At 38.4% G+C, this 21,060-nt stretch overlaps 1 protein-coding gene across 1 annotated transcript in view; it reads right to left on the minus strand.

The window, feature by feature from the left end:
- The window catches only part of LOC122807188 (tetraspanin-36-like), a 476,995-nt gene that overhangs the window by 196,472 nt on the left and 259,463 nt on the right, over positions 1 to 21,060 (minus strand). The window contains exon 4 of the mRNA XM_044078240.1: positions 18,099 to 18,194. Within this exon, the coding sequence (XP_043934175.1) occupies positions 18,099 to 18,194 (96 nt within the window). The remainder of the gene's footprint in view (positions 1 to 18,098; positions 18,195 to 21,060) is intronic.

Consider the following 21,060-nt stretch of genomic DNA (forward strand, 5'->3'; position numbering starts at 1 on the left):
TACAGATATGAAAATGTGCATTATTACAAAATGAGAAAAACTTGGCAGCATTATTTAAAAAAATATATTCCACAACAGGAGGAAGCCAGTAGAGAGGTTTTACTGTTACAATGATGTCTTCTAAAATACCTCCTGTTTTAAGTACCTAACTATTCAATTTTGTTCAGGAAGGGTAACTTTAACAGTAAATCATAATATTTGGGCGGATTCTCGTGCAATGCTATATTACCCTGGGGTATGGAAAGCTTCCAAAATAATTGCAACAGCAGATCAGTAGTAATATACGTCTTGTATAACACTGGTGTACAGAAATGTTTCAGAAAAATTAGTAAATATACATAAATATTATACATGCATAACCTGTCATCCTGGGTAGGCAGCATAACGTACAGTTGTGCTAGGAATCATAAATGTAAAATGTTCAAATATGTTCACTGCTGGAGTAGTGACAACACTTGGGGACGTTGGCTGTGGAAGGCCTGACATCTGGCCCAATTTCCAGAGTTTTTCATTCCATCTCCTGACTGGGCAGATGCCCTCCTATCCAGATGTCAGCATGCCCATGGTACAACAGCGTTCATCTAGGACATCTTTAGTTCTTTCTTGGCCCTATTAGTATTCTAGGGACTGGGTTGAGATCAGGGTGTTGCCTGGGTGGCACACACCCCTAAGAACGGCAGCTCATCATGAAGGACTCCTACCTTAAGCCTCCTCTCCAAACATTAGGTCAATCTGTGAGGAGTGCTTTCTAGGAGTGAAGAAAGGGAAGGTACTGAGACAGGTGAGTGGGTACTACAACAACCCCAGGATGGCTACAGAAAAGGAAACAAAGGGATGAAAGGAGGGAAGTGTTAATACAACAGTGAACATACTCAGACTTCTATAGATATATTAAATCCGTAATACAACTGTACTATGTTCACCTTACGGATTGCTGCTGCAGTAGTGCTAAAACTTGGGAACACTAACAGCTTATGGACTAATGGGTAGCTGCCTCTGAGAAGTTGCTGGCTACAGCAGTCACTGTAGAATGTCTGTGGCAATCCTGTCCTGGCTGTACACCAAGTGTCTAGGTTATAGTGCTTGCAGACAGTGTGGACAGGTGACCATACAACCATTTCCAAGATGTCCTAAGTGATGATGCCTCTACAGAAGATGATCTGCTTATGCACATCTGCCCTTCCCATCTACACTTTGCAAAGGGTAGAAATCACTGGTGTGATGTCCTTTCTCCTGAAAACAAGGCTTGGAGAAAAGACAATCAGATCTGCCCAATTTAATGAGAAGACATTGGCTGCCCATGCCCCTATGGTCGGTGACCAGGAGTAAAATGTTATGAACCATTTGTTTTCTACAGAAACAAAAACATCTGCTTCAGGCACATCCAACCTTTGGACCAACTCCAGAAAATTATCGCTGTTGAATATTCTCTTGTGAGGGTCTGCATCTGTTCTGCTCAACTGGTTTGACCGATTCTTCTTAGAAAAAGATAAGTAAAATTTTCTGACCATGATGCCACATTCCTGTGCTATGTACCGTACCCTCCATCATACCTAGACTACACGAGGCAAGGGCATATCCCCACCCCCCTTGCTTGTTGATGTAATGCATCACTATTGCGTTGTCTGTGAGGATATGGAGAGTCACCAGCAACTAAACTCTTTGAAGTTTTTTTATGTTTTTATGACTAAAATTATGGCCAAAATCTCTTCAATACTAATGTGATTTTCTTCGGAGTTTTGTCCCAGCTTCCAGGCTATGAGTGAGGAGTCTGTGGTGACTGAACATCTGTCTCTATTTTGAACTGGACTCCTTTCTGAAATTCATCTGATGAATACACCACAAGAATTCTTTCTTGATAAAATAAAGTTGGCTAACACTGCAGGGACTGGGCATGCTGACACCATTTGCTTCTTAGGTACCTCTACAGTTTCCTCACATGCAGCTTTGCCAGAGGAACCACCAGAACTGAGGAAGCCATGTACCTCAATGTTTGGAATAACTCTCCTGGCAGTAATCTGATTTTGCTGCACTACCGAGGTGAAATAAGAGTCCAAGAATAACACATTCTCAGAGAAGGAATGCCCTCATATACTGTCCTGAAGAGCTCACAGGAGCAAGACTTGTCTGGAGGGCATTAGTTGTAAATCTTGTCAGGTTCAGGGAAAATCCTAGACTTTGGAAATCAGACTAGGATAAACTGCAGAACTACATGCATATCCTCTACAGATGGAGCTGAATAAGGCAGTCGCCTAGGTCGGGGTAATGCCCTTGGTTATGCTGCGGCAAATTACTAGAGAGAGAGAGAGAGAGACGCTTTGTAAAACTTCCTTAGTGCAGTATATAACCAAAGGGCAAGAAGTAAATAGCGCTCTCTGCTGTGACTTGGAAGCACCGTGTTAAACATTTTTCAGGATTAGCATTCTGAATTTTGAAACTTGTTTTGCTTTGATAAGTCTAAGACTGGCCTTTGAGGAGCATCTTTTGTTGGGACTATATTAAGTAAAATCCTATGTCCTTTTTCTGCTCCAATACTCTCCCTAGCACCCATCTCAGAAGGTTCACTAATGATGGATTTATTAGATGCACATATGCTGTAAGTACTTGGGAAGCACTATAGAACCTTGGACTTTTATAACTGGTGCTTGTTTCCCTGCTTCAATATTCTTAAAACTTGTAACCTAAGTGATTTCATCCCCCTTTTACACCTGGAGCCAGACGACCCTAACTTTTTTGGTGAGGCTTCTTACATGTGTTTAGAAGGGAACCCAAAATGAACCTTCTTTTCTAATGCAGCACTAAACAGTTGTACTTTTGTATGACATGGCAGGATCGTGGTCCTCAGCTATACAAGTCTCCTAATAACTGACCTGTTGTTGCTACCCTGCACTTACGTGGAATCCACTTTATGACATTTCAAGAATACAGTACTTGTTGAAGTGCAGAGAAATTTATGTGAAAAAGTACTCTCCATTGCTGTAGGCGTTTAAATAAAGATGGCAGAAAATGATGTACTCTAAATCTTTAGCACTTTCAGGTTAAACTATCTCTCTATCTGGAGAATGTGGCGTAGAAGAGACAGTTTCCCCTGCTGTGTTTATAGGATGAAATTGCTGGACAAATACTGGTTTCATATATACACTTCTTTCACAAGCAGGTAGTGCTTTTGGAAATGAACTCTGCAAGCAATCTTTATGGTATGATTCAGCAATTTTATTTATTGTTTTTCTTGTAATTCAGTAAAATAGCAGTTGGTTGGTCAAACATGCAACAGGTCATGCAGCATACGAGTTTTCCCATCGCTTGGTAATTTCTCAGACTTGTAGTAGCATGTGTCCTAGTGACATTTCACACTGCAATTCTGCCACAGCATTTTAATATCTAGATACTTGCTTAGCTTTTAACCATAGTTTTTGTCAAATGTTATAACTGGTCTCTTTTTAGTTTGGCATTTTCTGTTGCATTTTGCACATGCCCAATGTACTTTGCTAAGATATGAGGGCCAAATTTCTGATGCCTGAAATTGGTACTTTAAAAGATCTTTCTGACAAATCAGGTTTGTTTCCTTTCATTGAACAGTATGTCATATTAAGCAAAGTACAGTCCATGAATTTGGGGGAGCTAGTTTAAATCCAAAGGGTAAAATACAGATATGATCTTTGAATATTTATGCAACAGATCTGAAAATATGAGCTTGAGCCTTTACATTTGGGTGCAAATGGTTTCAGTTATAAAGTATAAAAGCAAACATAGGTGAAATCCTGTCACTAGACGAGTAATTTCAGCACTTCTAGGAATAACATTTTGTATATACATACATACACACACACACACACATATATATATATATATATATATATATATATATATATATATATATATATATATATAGTGACATGATCTACACCATATGATCTAACTTTTACAAGTTTGAAGGTTAAAACAAATGGCTCCGTACGGCACAGAATGGGAAGACTTCCCTTTTCTGCACTGAAGTGCAATCTCGGAGTTGGTATATTTAAAGTAGCAGGGGTGTGGGGGGTGCAAGGAGGCTTGCCCCCCCCTGCTTAGAGTGTTTAGGTAAAAATTTTCTTTTCTTTTTTATTATATATTCAATGTTTCAAACTTCACTCATATGGTGCCGATCATATGAGGCTCGAAGTTTTGAAACTTTGAGTATATATAATATGTATATATATATTTATAAAAATGTGTGTGTGGTGTGTGTGTGTGTGTTTTATATATATATATATATATATATATATATATATATATATATATACACACACACACATATATATATATATATATATATATATATATATATATATATATATATACACACACACAAATATTGAAATACATATATACATATATATATATATATATATATATATATATATATATATATATATATATACACACACACACACACACACACACACACACACACACACACACATTTTTATTTTTTTTGCTGAAGAAAGTTTATTATTAGGTCATTTAAACAACTTCTATATAATATGTTCTGGGATGCCGAACCAGGTGACTTAGATTAAGTGTTTTCAAGGGCAGACAAACGGAAATGTGGTATATAATTACTCAGAGAAGGTGTGGGTGGCTTATGTGGACCAAAGGCTTTCTGATGAAGAAACTGGTTTTAAATGTTATTTGGATTCTTATGTAAAACACAGTGTTGCATTGGTCTTTGCACACTAACGGGCATACCTCTCAAGTGCTATGATTTAGGCATTGTGTTACTATTTTGGCCCTGAAATTTAGACTTGTTCTTACTAGCGTTACTAATGCTTAGAGGCTGAGAAGTGATGCTTAGAGGTATGCTAATGGATTTTGGGCAAAAAGAAACAGTGAATCATATAAACTACTGCCCCCTTTTTCTAAGTTTTCCATATCATGTATACCAACAAGGTATAGCTAAATAAAGCAAAGTCTTCAGGTACTAGTTATAAAACTTAAAATGACATCAGTGCAGCAAAGAAAGTAGGCACTTATATAAATGTGGAGCTTGCCAACAGTGTCCCCTTATATCCAATACTTCAGGGATATATATATTAGTAGTAGGAATAAGTATACAACATCTAAATCATATTATAATTGTGATACTAAAGGGCTTGTATATATTGCAGTGTGTGGTACATGTGAAGCTTTCTATTTAAGCAAGACAGAAAGATGTTTGATGAAAAGGATTTATGAACATGTCTACGATATTAAGAAGTGTAATTCGAGAAATGCCCTTTATAAGCACACACAGATGTGCGAATCTGCCACATTTTTATTCTTTATTTTAGATGAGGTCCCGGTTGACATTGAGGGTGGCCCCTGGGAGACCAAGTTAGAGTCTAGAGAGGTATACTGACAGCTGGTGTTGGAAGCAAATAGATGGCCCGGTCTGAATGACATGGTCTCCCTGGCCCCAATATCAAAATTAAGATCAGCTAATTATAATGTAGTGGCATTTGAATAATTACTGTAGTATGTTGTGTTATTTTAATTCTTTTCCACCATTTTTTTATCTCATTGCATAACAACTGTCTTATTTTAAACATTTTAAAACACTTTTTTAAAATATATTTTTTATACCATTGAACCCTTCATACTATGAGCTGTTTAGTTTTTATGATGCAATATTTCTTTTGAACACTAGAGGGAAGCATTCTTAATACACATCTTAACTTGTATTAATTTTTTTAATATTAATTTTTTTAACATTTTTATATACATTTTTTAGTATGGAATATTTGTATTGAACATATATTGTTTTAATATGTTTTGATATGTGTTTTAATAAATTATGGTCATAGTGTTTAGGAATTTTAAATAAGAATGATTTTAGAACATGTTCAGTGCGAGTTTAAGCCAGCAGAATGTGTATTTTAAGTTTACATCTATTAGGTCAATCAACCAAGGTTTAATTGCACAAATTAGGTTATTGGCAAGGTTATACAAGGTTAGCAGTGCTACATTCATACTTATCTGATGAAGTTTTTTTGACAAAAACTTACTGGTGCTATGTCAGCGTTAAATCTTATATTGTGGTTGCTGGTGCTGTGTCTATGTGAATAAACACTGTGGTTTGCGGTGGAAACGGCTATCCAAGCACTTTTTGGGACTTATAGGTTGAGAAGTGATGCTGAGACATATGCTAATAGATTTTGGGGAAAAACAAACAGTGAATCATATAAACTACTAGCCCCTTTTTCCAAATTTTCCTCATCAGGTATACCAGCAAGGTACAGCTAAATAAAGCAAAGTCTTCAGATACTAGTTATAAAACCTAAAATGACATCAGTGTACCAAAGTGCTGTTGAAGGCAACTCTGCTTGTGCTAAACTGGCTACAGGAAATGTTAAGTACATCAGATTACACTATTAAAACTTGTACCACACACGTGTGACAAAGGGAAAAAATGAAGAAGGGTTAAGAGTGTTGTTCAGTTTAGTGCAGCTTGTAAACACTCTCAGGTTCATAGATTAGCACTATGCAAACTGCTCTTGTGGGTTATTTTAAGCCTAGCCAAATTTCCAGTTTGGTGCTTGTAATTACCCATTTCATTTAGTGTTTAGATTATCTTTAATTTATTTTACATTTGTCAAGACTGGACACAAAGCCTTTTTCAGCGGTGGCCCGTGGAGAAAAGTCCCAAGTAACTGAAAAGTCACAAATGTTTACATACAGTCAAAATATTTACACAGAAAAGCATAGGAGTAAATACGCTCTATGCAATCAGTACTAAAAGGTAAACTTTTACATAAGTAATAAAAATAGCAATAACAATGCTCACAATTATTCAGCAGTGTAAATATAGATAACATTAGAGTATACAGACACAGTACACCAAGTTATATACAGATTACAAATAGTACACTTACATTTCTGATGACAAATAGAAGTCAATCATTAGTGAGTGATGTACATATATTGATATTCAGTTTTTGTAAGACAGAAATCAGAGACAAAAAATATTTTAGGAGTGTCTTGGGGGAAAGCTGTTGTTTATCCAGTGGTGTTGCATGAGCATAGCCAGATTTAAATAGACGTGCTTTAAGTATCTTTTTAAAATGGAGTGGGTTTACTCATTCATGGACTATATTTAGATTACCTCTAGTGGTATTAGCTAGAGTAATACCACAACTATTTAGAATGTCGCTAATCATGGGTTACATTATTTAGGAGATGCCTCTGTCCATTACTAGTACAGGGGAAAGACCTGGAGTAAACTTCCTATTACCCATACATAGATCCAAGTTGTAAATGAATTTGGACAGGGATGAGCTTTGTTTTATGTGGATAGGGAGTCTGTTCCAGAGTAACTGTATCATCTGCGAGATGTACCTGATTCTGCAAATTGTTCTGTTGATGTTGCAGAAGAGGTTTAGATCCCTGGAACAAGCATTTCTGATGCTGATTGAGGATACATCAGTATTAAAGAATGCCTTGTATGCCAAACATATCAACTCTTAATAGTCTGCAAGAGACAACAGTAAGATGCTAGGGCTTCCATGTAGGGCAAATTGTTTAAGCCTAGTATCCTTTTCGTAATGTATCTTATAGGCTCATAGGCAGGTACTACGCTATCTGCCAGAGGGAATTTATAAGCCTAGCCAGAGTGTGTTGGCTTTCGCTGCCCCATTGATTAATTAACTGATCCTCTGTCAAGCAGAGCCAAAGAAGTGATTCCAGGGTTGTATTTTCTGTTACCCATTCATTCGTCAAGGTTTCTCTTGAAGAGTGTTGGTGAGGGGCTCTGCCTGATGCAATTTGGAATTTTGTTCCAAAGCATGGGGAGTCTCTGTGACAGGAATCTATCCCTCCAGCATGTTCTATTTATTGTTGTGGTGAGGTTTAGCTCACTAGAGAGCATGGCTTGCAGTGACTTGGATTTCTTTAGGTGGAGCATGTCCATCAATTCTGAGTTGGACATGGCTTTGCAAGTCAGGCAGAGATCACCTCTGAGTAAGCGATATGCCACTGAATACAGCTGGAGTTTTTTCAGTCGGGCTGCATAGGACATATGTTTGAGACCAGTAATCCTCTTGATGAGGTACTTTTGTGGTCTTTCCAGCTGTTGGAAGTGTCTTGTGAGGTACATCCCAAATGGGGCATTGTACTCTATGATGGGTCTAATGAGTGACGAGTAGAGGGGCACGATAACCTCTATTTCTAGATGTGAACCCTTTAGTAACTAGATGGGCCACATAGAAAGATTTCCTAACTACTTTGGCAATATGACTGTCAAAGGAGAGATTATTATCTACCTGGGTCCCCGGATCTCTTATTACCTCTTCTGTATTCAGGGGGCTGCCACCTACGTGGTAATTCATGGGTGTTTTGTTTTTCCCAAACGGGATGACTATGCATTTTTTGGCATTTAGCTTGGCCATGACTTTGAAACCAGGTGTCCGTCTCAGTAAGGCCCTTTTGAAGAATGTCCATGTCACCTGGAGAGTCAATTATGGCTCCCAGTTTGCAGTCATCAGCGAACTTGGTTAGCCATAGTCCTCTTGTGTTTGCCTGTACTTCTGAGAAGTATATGCCGAACAGTAGAGGTCCCAGGACCAAGCCTTGCAGGACATCACTTGTGACCGGTTTAGAGTCTGACCTGGAGCCTGCTATTCTTACCGTGTGAGTTCTGTCTGTAAGTCAGCTGGCAACCCATCTCGTGACGTAGGGGTTTATGTTCAGGCTGGTGAGTTTTTCTGTAATACCCGAGTGGGGAATGGTGTCGAAAGCCTTGGTGAGGTCAAGGTAGGCTGTGTGAACAACCTTTCCCTCGTCTATGGCCTTGGTGACTGTCTTGAAGAAGTCAAATAGGTTTAGTAGGCATGATCTGCCCTTAAAGCAGAACTAGGTCAGGTCAAGTGTTTGGGATGTTCCTAATGTCTTTGTTAATGAGTTCCATGATGATGCGCTCCATAGCCTTGCAGACCAGGCTAGTCAGGCTTATGGGGCGATAGATACCAGGGTCAGTTGGGGGCCCCTCCTCTGTGGAGAGGAATAACCATTGCTGTGCGCCATTCTATGGGCACGTAGACTGTCGAGAGGCTGAGGCTGAACAGTGTGTTTAGGTGGGGGGTTAGTTTGTTCTGTAGTTCGTGCAAGACGCAGCCTGGGACACCATTTGGTCACATTTGACTCTGTTTTTGGCTTTTGAAAGGGCTGTTTTCACCTGCAAGTCTGTGATTTTTGGGAGACTGCACTTTTCCGGTATTGTTGTGGGCCCTTTTTGGAGGGGAGAGGGGGAAGAAGTTTGCAATGAATCTATCTGCCAGGATGTTGGCAATATCAGTAGGTTCAGTATATTTTGTGCTATTTTGCACTAGTTCAGTGCATATCTGCGAGTTGCTACTTTGATTCTTAATATAGCTAAAGAAGGCTTTGTGGTTATCTTTTGAATCCTTGGCTATTTTTCTTTTGAAGTTAGCCTTGGATGATTTCATGAGGGACCTCAGTTTCTTACTAATACTGATGAGGGATGTCTTTCCTTCTTCGGATTTGCTTTTTTTCTGAACTAGTTTCCTCCTTCTACTGTATAGCCTGTTTATTGCAGGGGTCCACCAAACTGGTTTCCTTCTCTTAGAGGAGTGAGTCTTGGTTTTGCTAGGGATGGCACGATCCATGCATCCTTGTAGGTGCTCAGAGAGTGCACTTGTAAAGGTTTCTGCATCTTGGGCAGCGTTATCCTTTAGCGTGGAGGCTGTGAAACTGACCACCTCTGTCTTAAGTAAGGTGAAATTTGCTTAAGAAAAGTTTTTTTTATTGTGGTTTCCTTAGTTGGGGGTGGTGGTGCAGTGTGGACATCCACAGTGATTAGTTTATGGTCTGATCTAACCAGTGACGGGTTGACCTCTGGTGTGGAACACCTGTCGCCCATGTTGATGACCAGGTCCAATATGTTTTCACCTCTGGTAGGGGAGTTTACCAGCCGATCCAGGGTGTTTGAGTTGATGAATTCCAGGAAGCGCTGGTACTGGGAATTTGTACTCTAGTAGTTTTCCCAGTGAATGGTAGGGTAATTGAAATTGCCCAATATCAGGGTGTTTAGTAGGACCTTCATGTTTTCCAGTGTCTCCAGAAAGGTGGAGTGGTGGTCCTGGGTCATGGAGGGTGATCTGTAGCATTTATACAGATAGGAATTTCCTTTATAGGCATTCTAGCTGCTGCAAGCGTCTGGACAGATACATGCAAAAGGGGCCATTATACTCAATGACTAGCATTATGAAGACAGAGTTAAAAGGAACAATGCCATCCCTGGATGCTGAAGCAATCACTAAACAAGGATTTTCTTCTAGCAATGGGCACATATTAGTTGCCAGATCACTGTCCACATAAGTTTCTAGATTCCAAACAACTGACTCAACAGTTAGGGGCATATTATCAATGCTGTAGCTCCCTGGGGCAGTCAACTTCCCAAATTATATGAGAAGCTAAATGCCAAAATATGAATTTAGACCATGATTTTGTCACCAGTTTGAGACAGCTATCCTGCAGATAGCTACAAGTCTTTTAGAATTCAATAACTGCACCTCGACTGCAGTCATCTGCAAACTAGAACAGCTAGAGCCCCTTAGTACTGGCCTTAACGTCTGAGAAGTACATGCCAAACAGGACAGGTCCCAGCATAGCGCCCTAAGGTACTCCACTGGTGACTTGTCTTTTGGTGGCGGTAGCTTCATCTATTGATCTCTTGCATGCTGTAAGCTAGTCAGCAATCCAGAGGCTGATGTAGGAGTTTATTCTGTGTTGAAAGTTTTTAAAACCAGACAGAGGCATAAGTAAAATTTTACCAAAAATGCTGATATTTCTGACTTGTGTTTTTTTATTCATTTCTCATCTTATAGAAAAAATGTACATTCTTAGACTGCACCAAAACACAAAAAATGGTTCCAAAATCATCTATCAGAACTTATAAATAATTCACGATTGTAGTAATTGAAGCTTTAGTGTCCATTTACTGGATAATGGACAGATAAAGTAAAAACATGTTCTCAAAACCTTACAAATGTTCTGCTTTGAAAGTCTAGTAGTGTCCACCCCCAGGATCAGATAAAATGTATGCCTCTGTCATTTGAAACTCCATTTTAAAAGGATAAACATAAGTATGTTCTTTTCTTTTTTTTTTTTTTTTTGCAGTAATAACTGACTGTTTTGTAAATTTGCTCCTTTCAACAGGTATTACTGACAAAAGTGCTGACCCAAGAAAAGACAGGTATCTTAGAATTCCTAGTTTAAGTTTTCCTTCTGTGCCAGAGTAAGGTATTGTGTCAAAAGCCTTAGCCAAATTTAGATAGTCGGTGTGTACAGTCTCACCTTCATCTGCAGCCTCTGTGTCCTTTTCAAAAACAGTCCATGAGGTTGAGTTAGCATGACCTGCCTCTGATGACTCCAGACCAACATGGGTCAAGTGTTTGAAGGTTCCTTATGTCCATAATGGATTAACTCAGTGATAATTCTTTCCATACCTTTTGCATATGAGGCTGGTCAGACTTGTGGGCCTATAATTTCTTTAGAAAAGAACACTTAGGAAAACTAGACCACACAAAGGTGTGTATGAAAAGAAAGTGGATAATGGCATTTTATTCCTTAGAACTACAGGCTAACTCAACGGTGCTACCAGCAAAAGGAAACAAATCTGTACACCTGTAAACAGTGCAAGAAAATGTCCAAATTAAGCACTTAATTATAAACAAACTGAGCATGAAAGTGACAAATGGAGGACAAAATGAACAAATGTGGAAATTAATAATTACAACAGGACACGGTTTATCAGCAAACATTAAAAAAGTGCTGAGAATAGAAACCTTGGCTTTATTTCTCCAAGGAAATAAGGTGAAAATACCAAAGAAATATTTAAAAAAAATTGAGGCAGAAAAAAATGCAAACAGGGAAGAAATTAACAAACATATAGTTGATAGAAGCTGCAACACAGTGAAGTCCAACTTGGCCATCATAAAAATGACAGTAAAAGCTTAAAATACATATTCTTCCTATATATATATATATATATATATATATATATATATAAACAAACTCTGGGATTTTACTCAACTTTCTGACAATATAACAGTCCTGCTTAATACATACCATTTCCCAACTCCCAAGGAGGTTCAAGCTAAACATGTAAAAAGGGGCATTACGCATCAGGAGAATGGGTAATTCCAATCCAGTTTGCTCATCTCTTTTAATGATTTAAATACTTGCATCTGTTGCATCAGAGTATGGTCTCCATTACTGCAGATGTAATGCCCCAAGTGTACACAGCAAACTTGTCCTTATTAATCAAGTTATATTAAGTGGCTTGAGTTTAAATGGAGAATGAAGTAAAGTATGTGGGAACCAGAAGAATTAACAGGAAAAATATCATTCATCAAACTATTCTTATCCATAAGGGAGAGAAGAATTTAGTATTCAGTAAAAATACAGGCAAGTTATGCATGCATTGCTCTACATGCACATTCTCACTGGAGAAAACTGGAGCCATGTTTAGATTATACACATGCTGAGTGAGACACTAGAGACAAGAATAGATTCCACGTCAGACCTTGATGCAAACATTTTCTTATTATACACAAGACTTGTAACCAAAAAGTTAATCTGATGTGAGAAAATGCTGAAAACAAACAAGGCACTTCAGCCTGGTTATACAGCCACAGTTTTTGGGGAAAGTTAAACTCTTTCATTCAGGTGGTGCAAAAATGGAACTTCATCAGAACTAAAAACAAATCACTTCTTCAAATTTTATAAGAAAACATCCTATCATGTAACCCCTGGTAGTTGGCATACTAAAAGTGCTAGCATTTAAAATAAAAGGTCTGAATGTTCATAGGTAAATACTAGGCAGTCTGCAGATCATAAAAGGCCTAGTTAATAACCAGACAGTGATCAAAGATGAGACTTGAACCCTGTATCTTGTGTCTGGTAGTTAAACTACATTAACCATTATGCTACTGCCCAAACAGTCAAATATCTTAAATAATTAAACATGCATGAATGTTATTTATAGATGCACAAATGTATACACATACAACAATAACAGCAATAATAATAATATTTTAAAATATTAGGGCACCCCAGAGGTGTTTTAATGAAAGCTTACTCATAATTTTGTAGAGCTCAATACCAAAACAGTATTAATAAAGATTTTCTTTCATTTAAACCAGGGGGCGAGTGGGTGGCAGTCAAGAAAATTTCCAGTACAACTCACAGTATTCAAGTTGTAACCTCAATCTCCTTCTATGGTAAAAACTGAGAACTTTCTCTAGGACAAAACCATTTTTTAAATCCCTGCACAACTCTGCATGTCTGCTTAGTGCATTGGTTTGATTATTTCTTATTTTAATTGTACATACATCCTCATAGATTCTTGTCCTTAATTCATATTCAGTGCAGTTTAAGCAACTGGCAAAGTAAACAACAACCCTAGTGTTGCAATCATGTCTCCCTAGACCATAATAACCTTAGAGTAATTGGTTACTGTAGTGTTGTTGGAATTAAAAATGAACAGACACTAGCCATAAGCCCCACATTTCCTCATGTCCCTCTTTCCTAGAAAGGTGTTGTTAGTGGTACTATCCCAAATTCCAACAAGTTAAGGTTTCTGGGGTGGGGAACAGGAGCATAAGAAAAAGTTGAGTTGTGGCCAATGTCAGTTCATTTTTGAATACAACACTACAATAGCCAATCAAGAAAATGCAACTACTATCTCTCTGGACATATAATAGGTTCATAGGTTCATACTAGGCTATCTGCCCAAGGGCATTTATAAGCCTAGCCCATAGTTATGTGGCTTTCGCCACCCCTTTAGTTTGAATAAAAACTATGCCTATCATTTTGCTGTGCCTCTGTCAAGCAGTGACACTGAAGTAATCCCTGGGGTATATCTGCAATCTCCCATCCATTGGTCAAGATTCCTCTTGAACAAGGCCAGAGAGGTGCTCTGCCTCACATGTACCGGGATTTTGTTCCACAGCATAGGGAGTCTCTGGGTGATGAATCTGTCCCTCCAGCACGTTCTATTTATAACCGTGTCCAACCGTTCTATTTATAACCGTGTCAAGGTTTAAAACACCTTCATTCCCTTCTTAAGTCTAGATGCCTCTCTTTGACCATTTTGATTGAGATTCTTCCAGTATGCCAACTCTGATGCCACTCTATATTTAATGCATACATATATTGTGTTTTTTTTTCAGTCTGTAGATAGTATCTTTTATATATTGTATCATTTATATATTGCCTTTATATCTGCCAACCAACTATGATATTTACTTTGTATATAATACAAGTATACATTGTATTTTGTCATTCTCTCCATATAGAGTCATTATCTACTGTGTTTTCAACCTGGGCTGAGACTGAAATGGGTCCATTGTGATCACTGCTCTCTCTACCTTAAGTAACAAATTCAAAATAAAATAAATTACCCCAAGACTATTACAGTCAGGGGGAAATATGACTGCAACACTAAGGATATTGTTTATCTTTCCAGTTGCTTAAATTGAACTTTGTTTTATATAGGAAAAACTGAATGTGCATCAACAAGAGCATGTGTGTGTGTGCGCTATAATAAACATCAAACCAATGCACTAAGTAGATCTGTACAGGTTGTTATGCCCGTGCCCTGGCCCAGCAATCAAGGAGCCTCAATTCTCACCACTAACGCATCTCATATAAGAGGAAAGGATTACAAATACACACAGTAAAGTACAATTTCCCTTAAGTGCACACAGAGATCAGAGTCAGTCTGGGGCTGGTTTCTCCCTTGCTCCCCAGGTCCCCAATAAGACTCCCCACTGGCACAGCTATAGGGTCCAGATCTCAGCCTAGCTGGCAAGCTAACCTCCAGTACCCTCTCTGTCCAACCAGTGCTTGGTGTCCCTGCCGAAGTAGCTGACACACACACACACACACACACACACACACACACACACACACACACACACACTTTGAGATAAGTATTTACACAACTTCACAGACACTCCTGGGAAAGGCCGACACAGATTTTCCAGCTGTGCCCCTTTACCCAGACTATACGGTAGTAATTACTGCCACCACCAGATAATAATTATCAGCTACCCAAAGGCCCTTAAAGGGTGTCCAATTATTACTGTGCAATAATTATTATCCAATTGGTAAGTATGACTAATCAGTCAAGGCTTATTAGAGTGGCCTTGTACAATAAACTCTATAAATATGCAATGTACTCTAGAGCTTAACTTATCTCTACACAAACCAGCCACATGTAAAAAAGTGTTTAAAAATATTTAATAATAAATACTAAAAACGCAAGTCAATACTACTACACCACAGTGCTATTCAAGAGTTCAGAGATCACACAGAAACTTAAAATAATTTCGTAGTACAGTTCTGACATAACAGAAAAACACTTAAGTCTAATCTTTAGTCCTAGCTATTTCTACAAGAAAACATACTTCTAAAAATAACTTACTTACATAGAGCAAGGCAATGCTGAGTTAGATAGTCAGACAAAAATGCTTACAGTCTCTCTCTGAGCAATAGCTTTTAAAATCACTAACAAATATTTCTGCTGGGCCCTCCCAGGATACACATTACATCATTTTGACACTTGGTCTGGAGTTCCCAGGCCCACATTACATCATTTTGACACTTGGTCTGGAGTTCCCAGGCCAACAGGCTACATTATTTAACAATCTAACACCTGCTCAGGAAACTACAACAATAAAAGACACTTCATATGTACACTCCATTTAATTATTCCTTAAGTTAAAACAATAGAAAGAATGTGTTCAGCTAGCCTCTTCGGCACCACTATCTAGATCAAAGGATATAATTTTAATTTCAAAAGAAAGATTTGAAATGCTTGACTTAGTTTTCCTTGCAGCAGATGGCAATGTTGCTACAATCTTGAAGTTCATCATTTTACAGTGTTTTCTTTCATTTAAGAAACAAGCCTGTATTTTACATTTATATTTACAAATGTCAGAATTATGTATCAAATTCTATTTGGCTAGGCTGGCAGCCTTCACCCATCTCTACCAGTCTTCACACAGGTGTGTAGGGATTTCACTGTTTTTTTTTTCCAGGAGAAGGTAGTGAATTTCACCTGGGAAATTATTTGGAAACCAAACTTAAATACAGTGAGATACTGGCAAATTCTGTTAAATGCCACCCACTGCCTTGGCTTAAATGAAAAAAATCTCTATTCATAGCATTATGGTATTGCGCTCCAAAAATTGTGACTAGGCTTTCATTGAAACACCATTTTTGGAGTGTCCTAGTATTATTTTATGTGCATACATTTTTGTGTTCTTTAATGCATATACTTAACATTCATGTAGGTTTAATTACTACTCATAACATCTGAGTGTTTGGAGGTTGACATAACGGTTATGCTATTTACCTCCCAGGTACAAGGTACAGGGTTTGATTCTCATCTTTTATTACCGTCTGGTTATTAGTTAGGTGTATTATGGACCGATTGTTTAGTATTTACCTATGACCCTTCAGACATTTTATTTTAAAAGCTAGCATTTAACTACCAGGGTCACATGACAGGATGTTTTCTTACAAAATGAGAGGAAGTGATTGATTTTAGTTGTGATAAAATTTCATTTTACCCTGTGGGAACAAATGTGCTTAACTTTCCTTAATACACCGGGGCTGCATAACCAGTTTGACATGCCTTGTTTGCAATACACATATGACAGTATACAGAAATGCCCCTTTTAAATCAACTGGTTTGTGATGATATAAAAAGGAAGGGAGTCTTAAATACCACTGCTTAACTATGACTACAGCAATATACCAATGTTATAATATGGCAAATGAAGTGTAAAATTTTATTACAATGCATTTAAGTCAAGAAAAACATTTATAAACTGGCAATGAGGATTAGAAATTTGTCTCTGAAAAAAGGCACAATGTCTCAGAAAGTAATACAACAAATGCATGTTTATCATACAGCAATTAAAAAACTGCTACAAAACTGTAACTACTGTCAATCGCATACAGATATTTGTTATAAGTGTACTGAAATGCTACTCTATTATCAAATGCAATGGAAAGGACAAAAAGGGATTGTGGTTTAAGTTCACATCCAAAGCACACCACTCAGGAATGCAGCCTCACCTCTCTACTATCATCAGTGATAATGTCTGAATATAAAACCACTATATTTGGTATGGACAGTGGTCATTCTGCCTGCACTCCAAAAACAATGTTCTCCATAATCACACTGGCACTGTAAAAACACAAAGTGAAAAAAAAAGCAGTATGCAATGCAACAAAGCAGCATTTCAGCCTGTCAGATTCTCTCTCTCTCTTTTTTTTGATTTCCTTATCACTTGATGACCTCAAAATACTTGTCATCATAAAACACTAGTCATCATAAAACACTACTCAGACGGGAAGAGACTAGTATTACCATTTTTTCCAAGGTATGACCAAAAATATTCTGAATTCCTAGATGTACATGTACAGTGTCTCCCAAGGCATTCAACAAGAGCTTTTTTTCTCCAAGGTATGACCAAACAATATTCTGAATTCCTAAATGTACAGAGTCTCCCAAGCTGTTTGAGGAGAATGGTTTTCTATTAGTTTTTACCCTGCCTGCAACATCCCCAGGTTTTTCTAGAGCTGATGTGCTAACTGATCATCTCTCCAGTCTCCCTAAGAAAAGGTGACCTATCCCAAGGCAGCTTGACTTTAATACATAGACTGCTGATTGTCCAACTAGACACTTGCGCTTATGTGACTGGTCTAACCAGAATATTCTTCTATGAATTTTCCCTTTAGCTTCTTAGAAGAAAGACCTTCTAGGTCTGTCAGTTTTGGGACAGAGAGCAAAATTAGCAATCATCATCATCATAGAAGAAGAAGGCCCATTCTGTATGTCATTTTAAGAGAAAATGAAAAAAACAAAATACAGAGGGTTTATTTTACCCCCACACATGTGCACACACACAGAAACAAAAACTTGCATACAGTGATGCAGGGTTTCACAATGTCTATCAGCACAGTAATTCTAGTTTACTTAATTGGTAACTAAATATTATCCAAAATGTGCATTATTCTGTGAAGAAAACCACATAAACATGACTTACTTCCTTCTGTAAATAGTCAACAGCTCTGCTTTCGGCATTATGACCATCATATTTCTGGAAAACACCACTCATTCCCTTTGTCAGATCTGGTCCTATCTGAGGAAGTGAAAGAGAGGATCAAGATGGAATTATGTCATGAACAGGTACAATATGTTTCACAAAGTATGCTATCAGCAAGTGTCACTTATTCAAACCTTATTCAGAGGACAACAAAGTAGTACAGTGATTTTATGTTAAGGGCTTGCCTTCTCAAACACCTTACTTATTCAGGATAAGTTCAACCCCTTAGTTAATATAAGAAACTCAAAGAGGCTGCAACACTTCAGGAAAGGTTATTAAGCACTGTACCTTCAACGCTATTCATTGAGTGGGGATACAAATAAATAAATCAGACTTCGTTGATAAGGGCCTGAATAGAACCAATACCATTCTAAGAATGCCTGACCAAACATGCCCATAGTGTACATAAGAAACGGGAATACAAAATTATACATGTACCAGCCAACACCTGTACAGTGGTCCCATTCAGCTCCTCTTTTACTATTTTGTCTGGGTCCCTTTTGCCTCCATGCCTGCAACCATCAAACCCCCTTCTACTCGTCTTGAGCCCATTCAGAGTCCATTAGAGGGGCTAAAACTCAGACTGAACATACCTTCACCTGTGATAGCTGGCTAAGAAAGTGTTTTTGCTGACCTTAACTCTGACCCTGGGTGGTCAGTGCAAGCTCCTGGATCACAACAGCAAGGAACTATGACACCCTCAGCATGCATGCACATGCTTCAATACACAAACTAAGGAGGTCTACCATTACTGGCTTTGCAGTGCCTTTCATTACCCAACAGTCTCCACTTGCTTGTGGAGAAACAGCAGAGCAAAACCACCCACTTCTCTGAGGATGACTGAGCTGGTATCAACATCTAACCTCCATTCTCTTGTACTTGACTCGTCAGCAACAGACCTGGTTGCTGAACTCTGGTTGCCTGGGTCACAGACAGGGCTTTATCCATCTATTCATGGAGGCAGGTCTAGAATAAAATGTATGCATCCATATTTCTACTTATTAATTATGTCAACACTGCTTTAGCTAAAACACATACATTAACTAAGACCAAAATTGTAGACAATTGTTAAGATTTGAGTAAACAGAAGTCTATTTGAACCAGCTTTGCAGTATTAGTAACCTTAAATTTCACATTTATATATCATACCTGGTTTGGTTTCAATTATCCCTGAAAAGACATAGCAAATAGTTCACAGCTCTGCAGTCATATGTACTCACCATCATAATGCATAGTGTATCTGAATGCAGATTTCAGTTGGAAAGCATTTCGCAACATTAGAGTAACTCTTAAAACGAGCTGAGAGAAAGGCTCAGAATAATGATATTTAGGCAAAATATTACTTCCTAAGAATTTTTTTATCTGCAATTCTCCAACTCACTTGTAAGAAAAAAATTCTTCATAATAAACATATCATGAAAAGTCCAGTGTTTTCTGCTGCTCTCATCCCTACAAGAATTAAAGTGCAATGTATGAAACCACTGTTATTCTCTTTCCAAAAAATAATGGCATAAGAAGTCAATTTAAATAACAGCTATATGGTCCAGCGATCTGTTCACCCATTCATTCATCAATTCATTCATGCCCTGGTGAGGGTCAGGGTGCCAGCAAGCTCAGCAGGGTAGACCAGACCTCCCTATTCCCAGTGAGTGTCTCCAATACTTCCTTTGTATTGTGCAGGTGTTCTTAGACAGCTCAGATGTAATCTCGACAAAATTTCCTCTGTCTGTCTCAAGGTCACTTCCCAGTGGATCATGGCTGGTACATTTCCCACTGGAGGTAACCCAGGGTGCATCATCATCATCACAAGATGCCTAACCCACCTCAACTAACTTCTGCCAATCTACAGGAGCACAGGCTGTATGCCAAGATCATCTTGGACTGCCGAGTTCCTTTTTTTATTACAAAAGGTAAACCCATAAGTGGTAATAAAGACTGGCAGCTAAATTAAGAGTTTCTTAGAATTCCATTTTCACTTCCCCGCCACGGTCCACGTACAATGCCTACAGTACTGCTGCCACTGCACTTATCCACTGATCAGTCTCACAATCCTGTCCACTGAAGTCTCACAATACTGTCCACTATCACTCTAACAATATTGCAACACATATGAACTCCACCTGAGGTAGGTACTCACTACTTTTCTGCAGAGTAGGAATCAGCTCTATGCTATAAAAGGGACAGGATCTTCTAGTGTACTACTCAGTACAAGCTACAGATCACACTTAACTTGATTTTACAATGACAATTTGCAAACAAAGATGAAACCATCCAGACTCCACACTGGATCCTTTCCAGACTTTAGATGCACCCTGACACCCAGGTCATGAAAAATCACAAAGAGGGAAGACAAGATGCACCCTAGGCAGAGCATTATGCCTGCCCTTAAACTTATATGATTTAATGCTGAGCATCTGCATAAAAGGATTACGGGTGAGAGCTGCTAATGGGCTTCTTTCAGCCTGAAATCAGGGGCATTTCACTTCGTGCTCTCAGGCTGCTCCTGAAAAGGGGCAATGTGCCTGGTTGTCTATCTGTCTGACCAATGTGGATTCATTTCTCACTTCTGAAATATATGGATTGAATGGCTCACAGCAGTATCAGTCATAGGATTTTATACTTTCTCAGAAGCTCCAAAGAGAATGTTCGAGTACATGGTTATATTCCTTCTGCAGATTAAAAACAAAAAAATAGTACTGGCAAACTGCCATGACCCATCCAATAACTTTGCAAGGATAAAACAATGAACCACTACTGCACTGCCAAGACTGGAAGTCTTCACTCTTCTTTCTGATGGACCTGCTGCACATCTGTAGAACAAACATCAGAATTACCCAATTTAGGGACTTAAACCTTACCTGCAACATAAATAGGACAAGCTGGAGGGATAGGTAATGTGACT

The sequence above is a fragment of the Protopterus annectens genome, chromosome 1.part1 (assembly GCF_019279795.1).
Source record: "Protopterus annectens isolate FY-2018-M chromosome 1.part1, PAN1.0, whole genome shotgun sequence".
Taxonomy (NCBI): Eukaryota; Metazoa; Chordata; order Ceratodontiformes; family Protopteridae; genus Protopterus; species Protopterus annectens.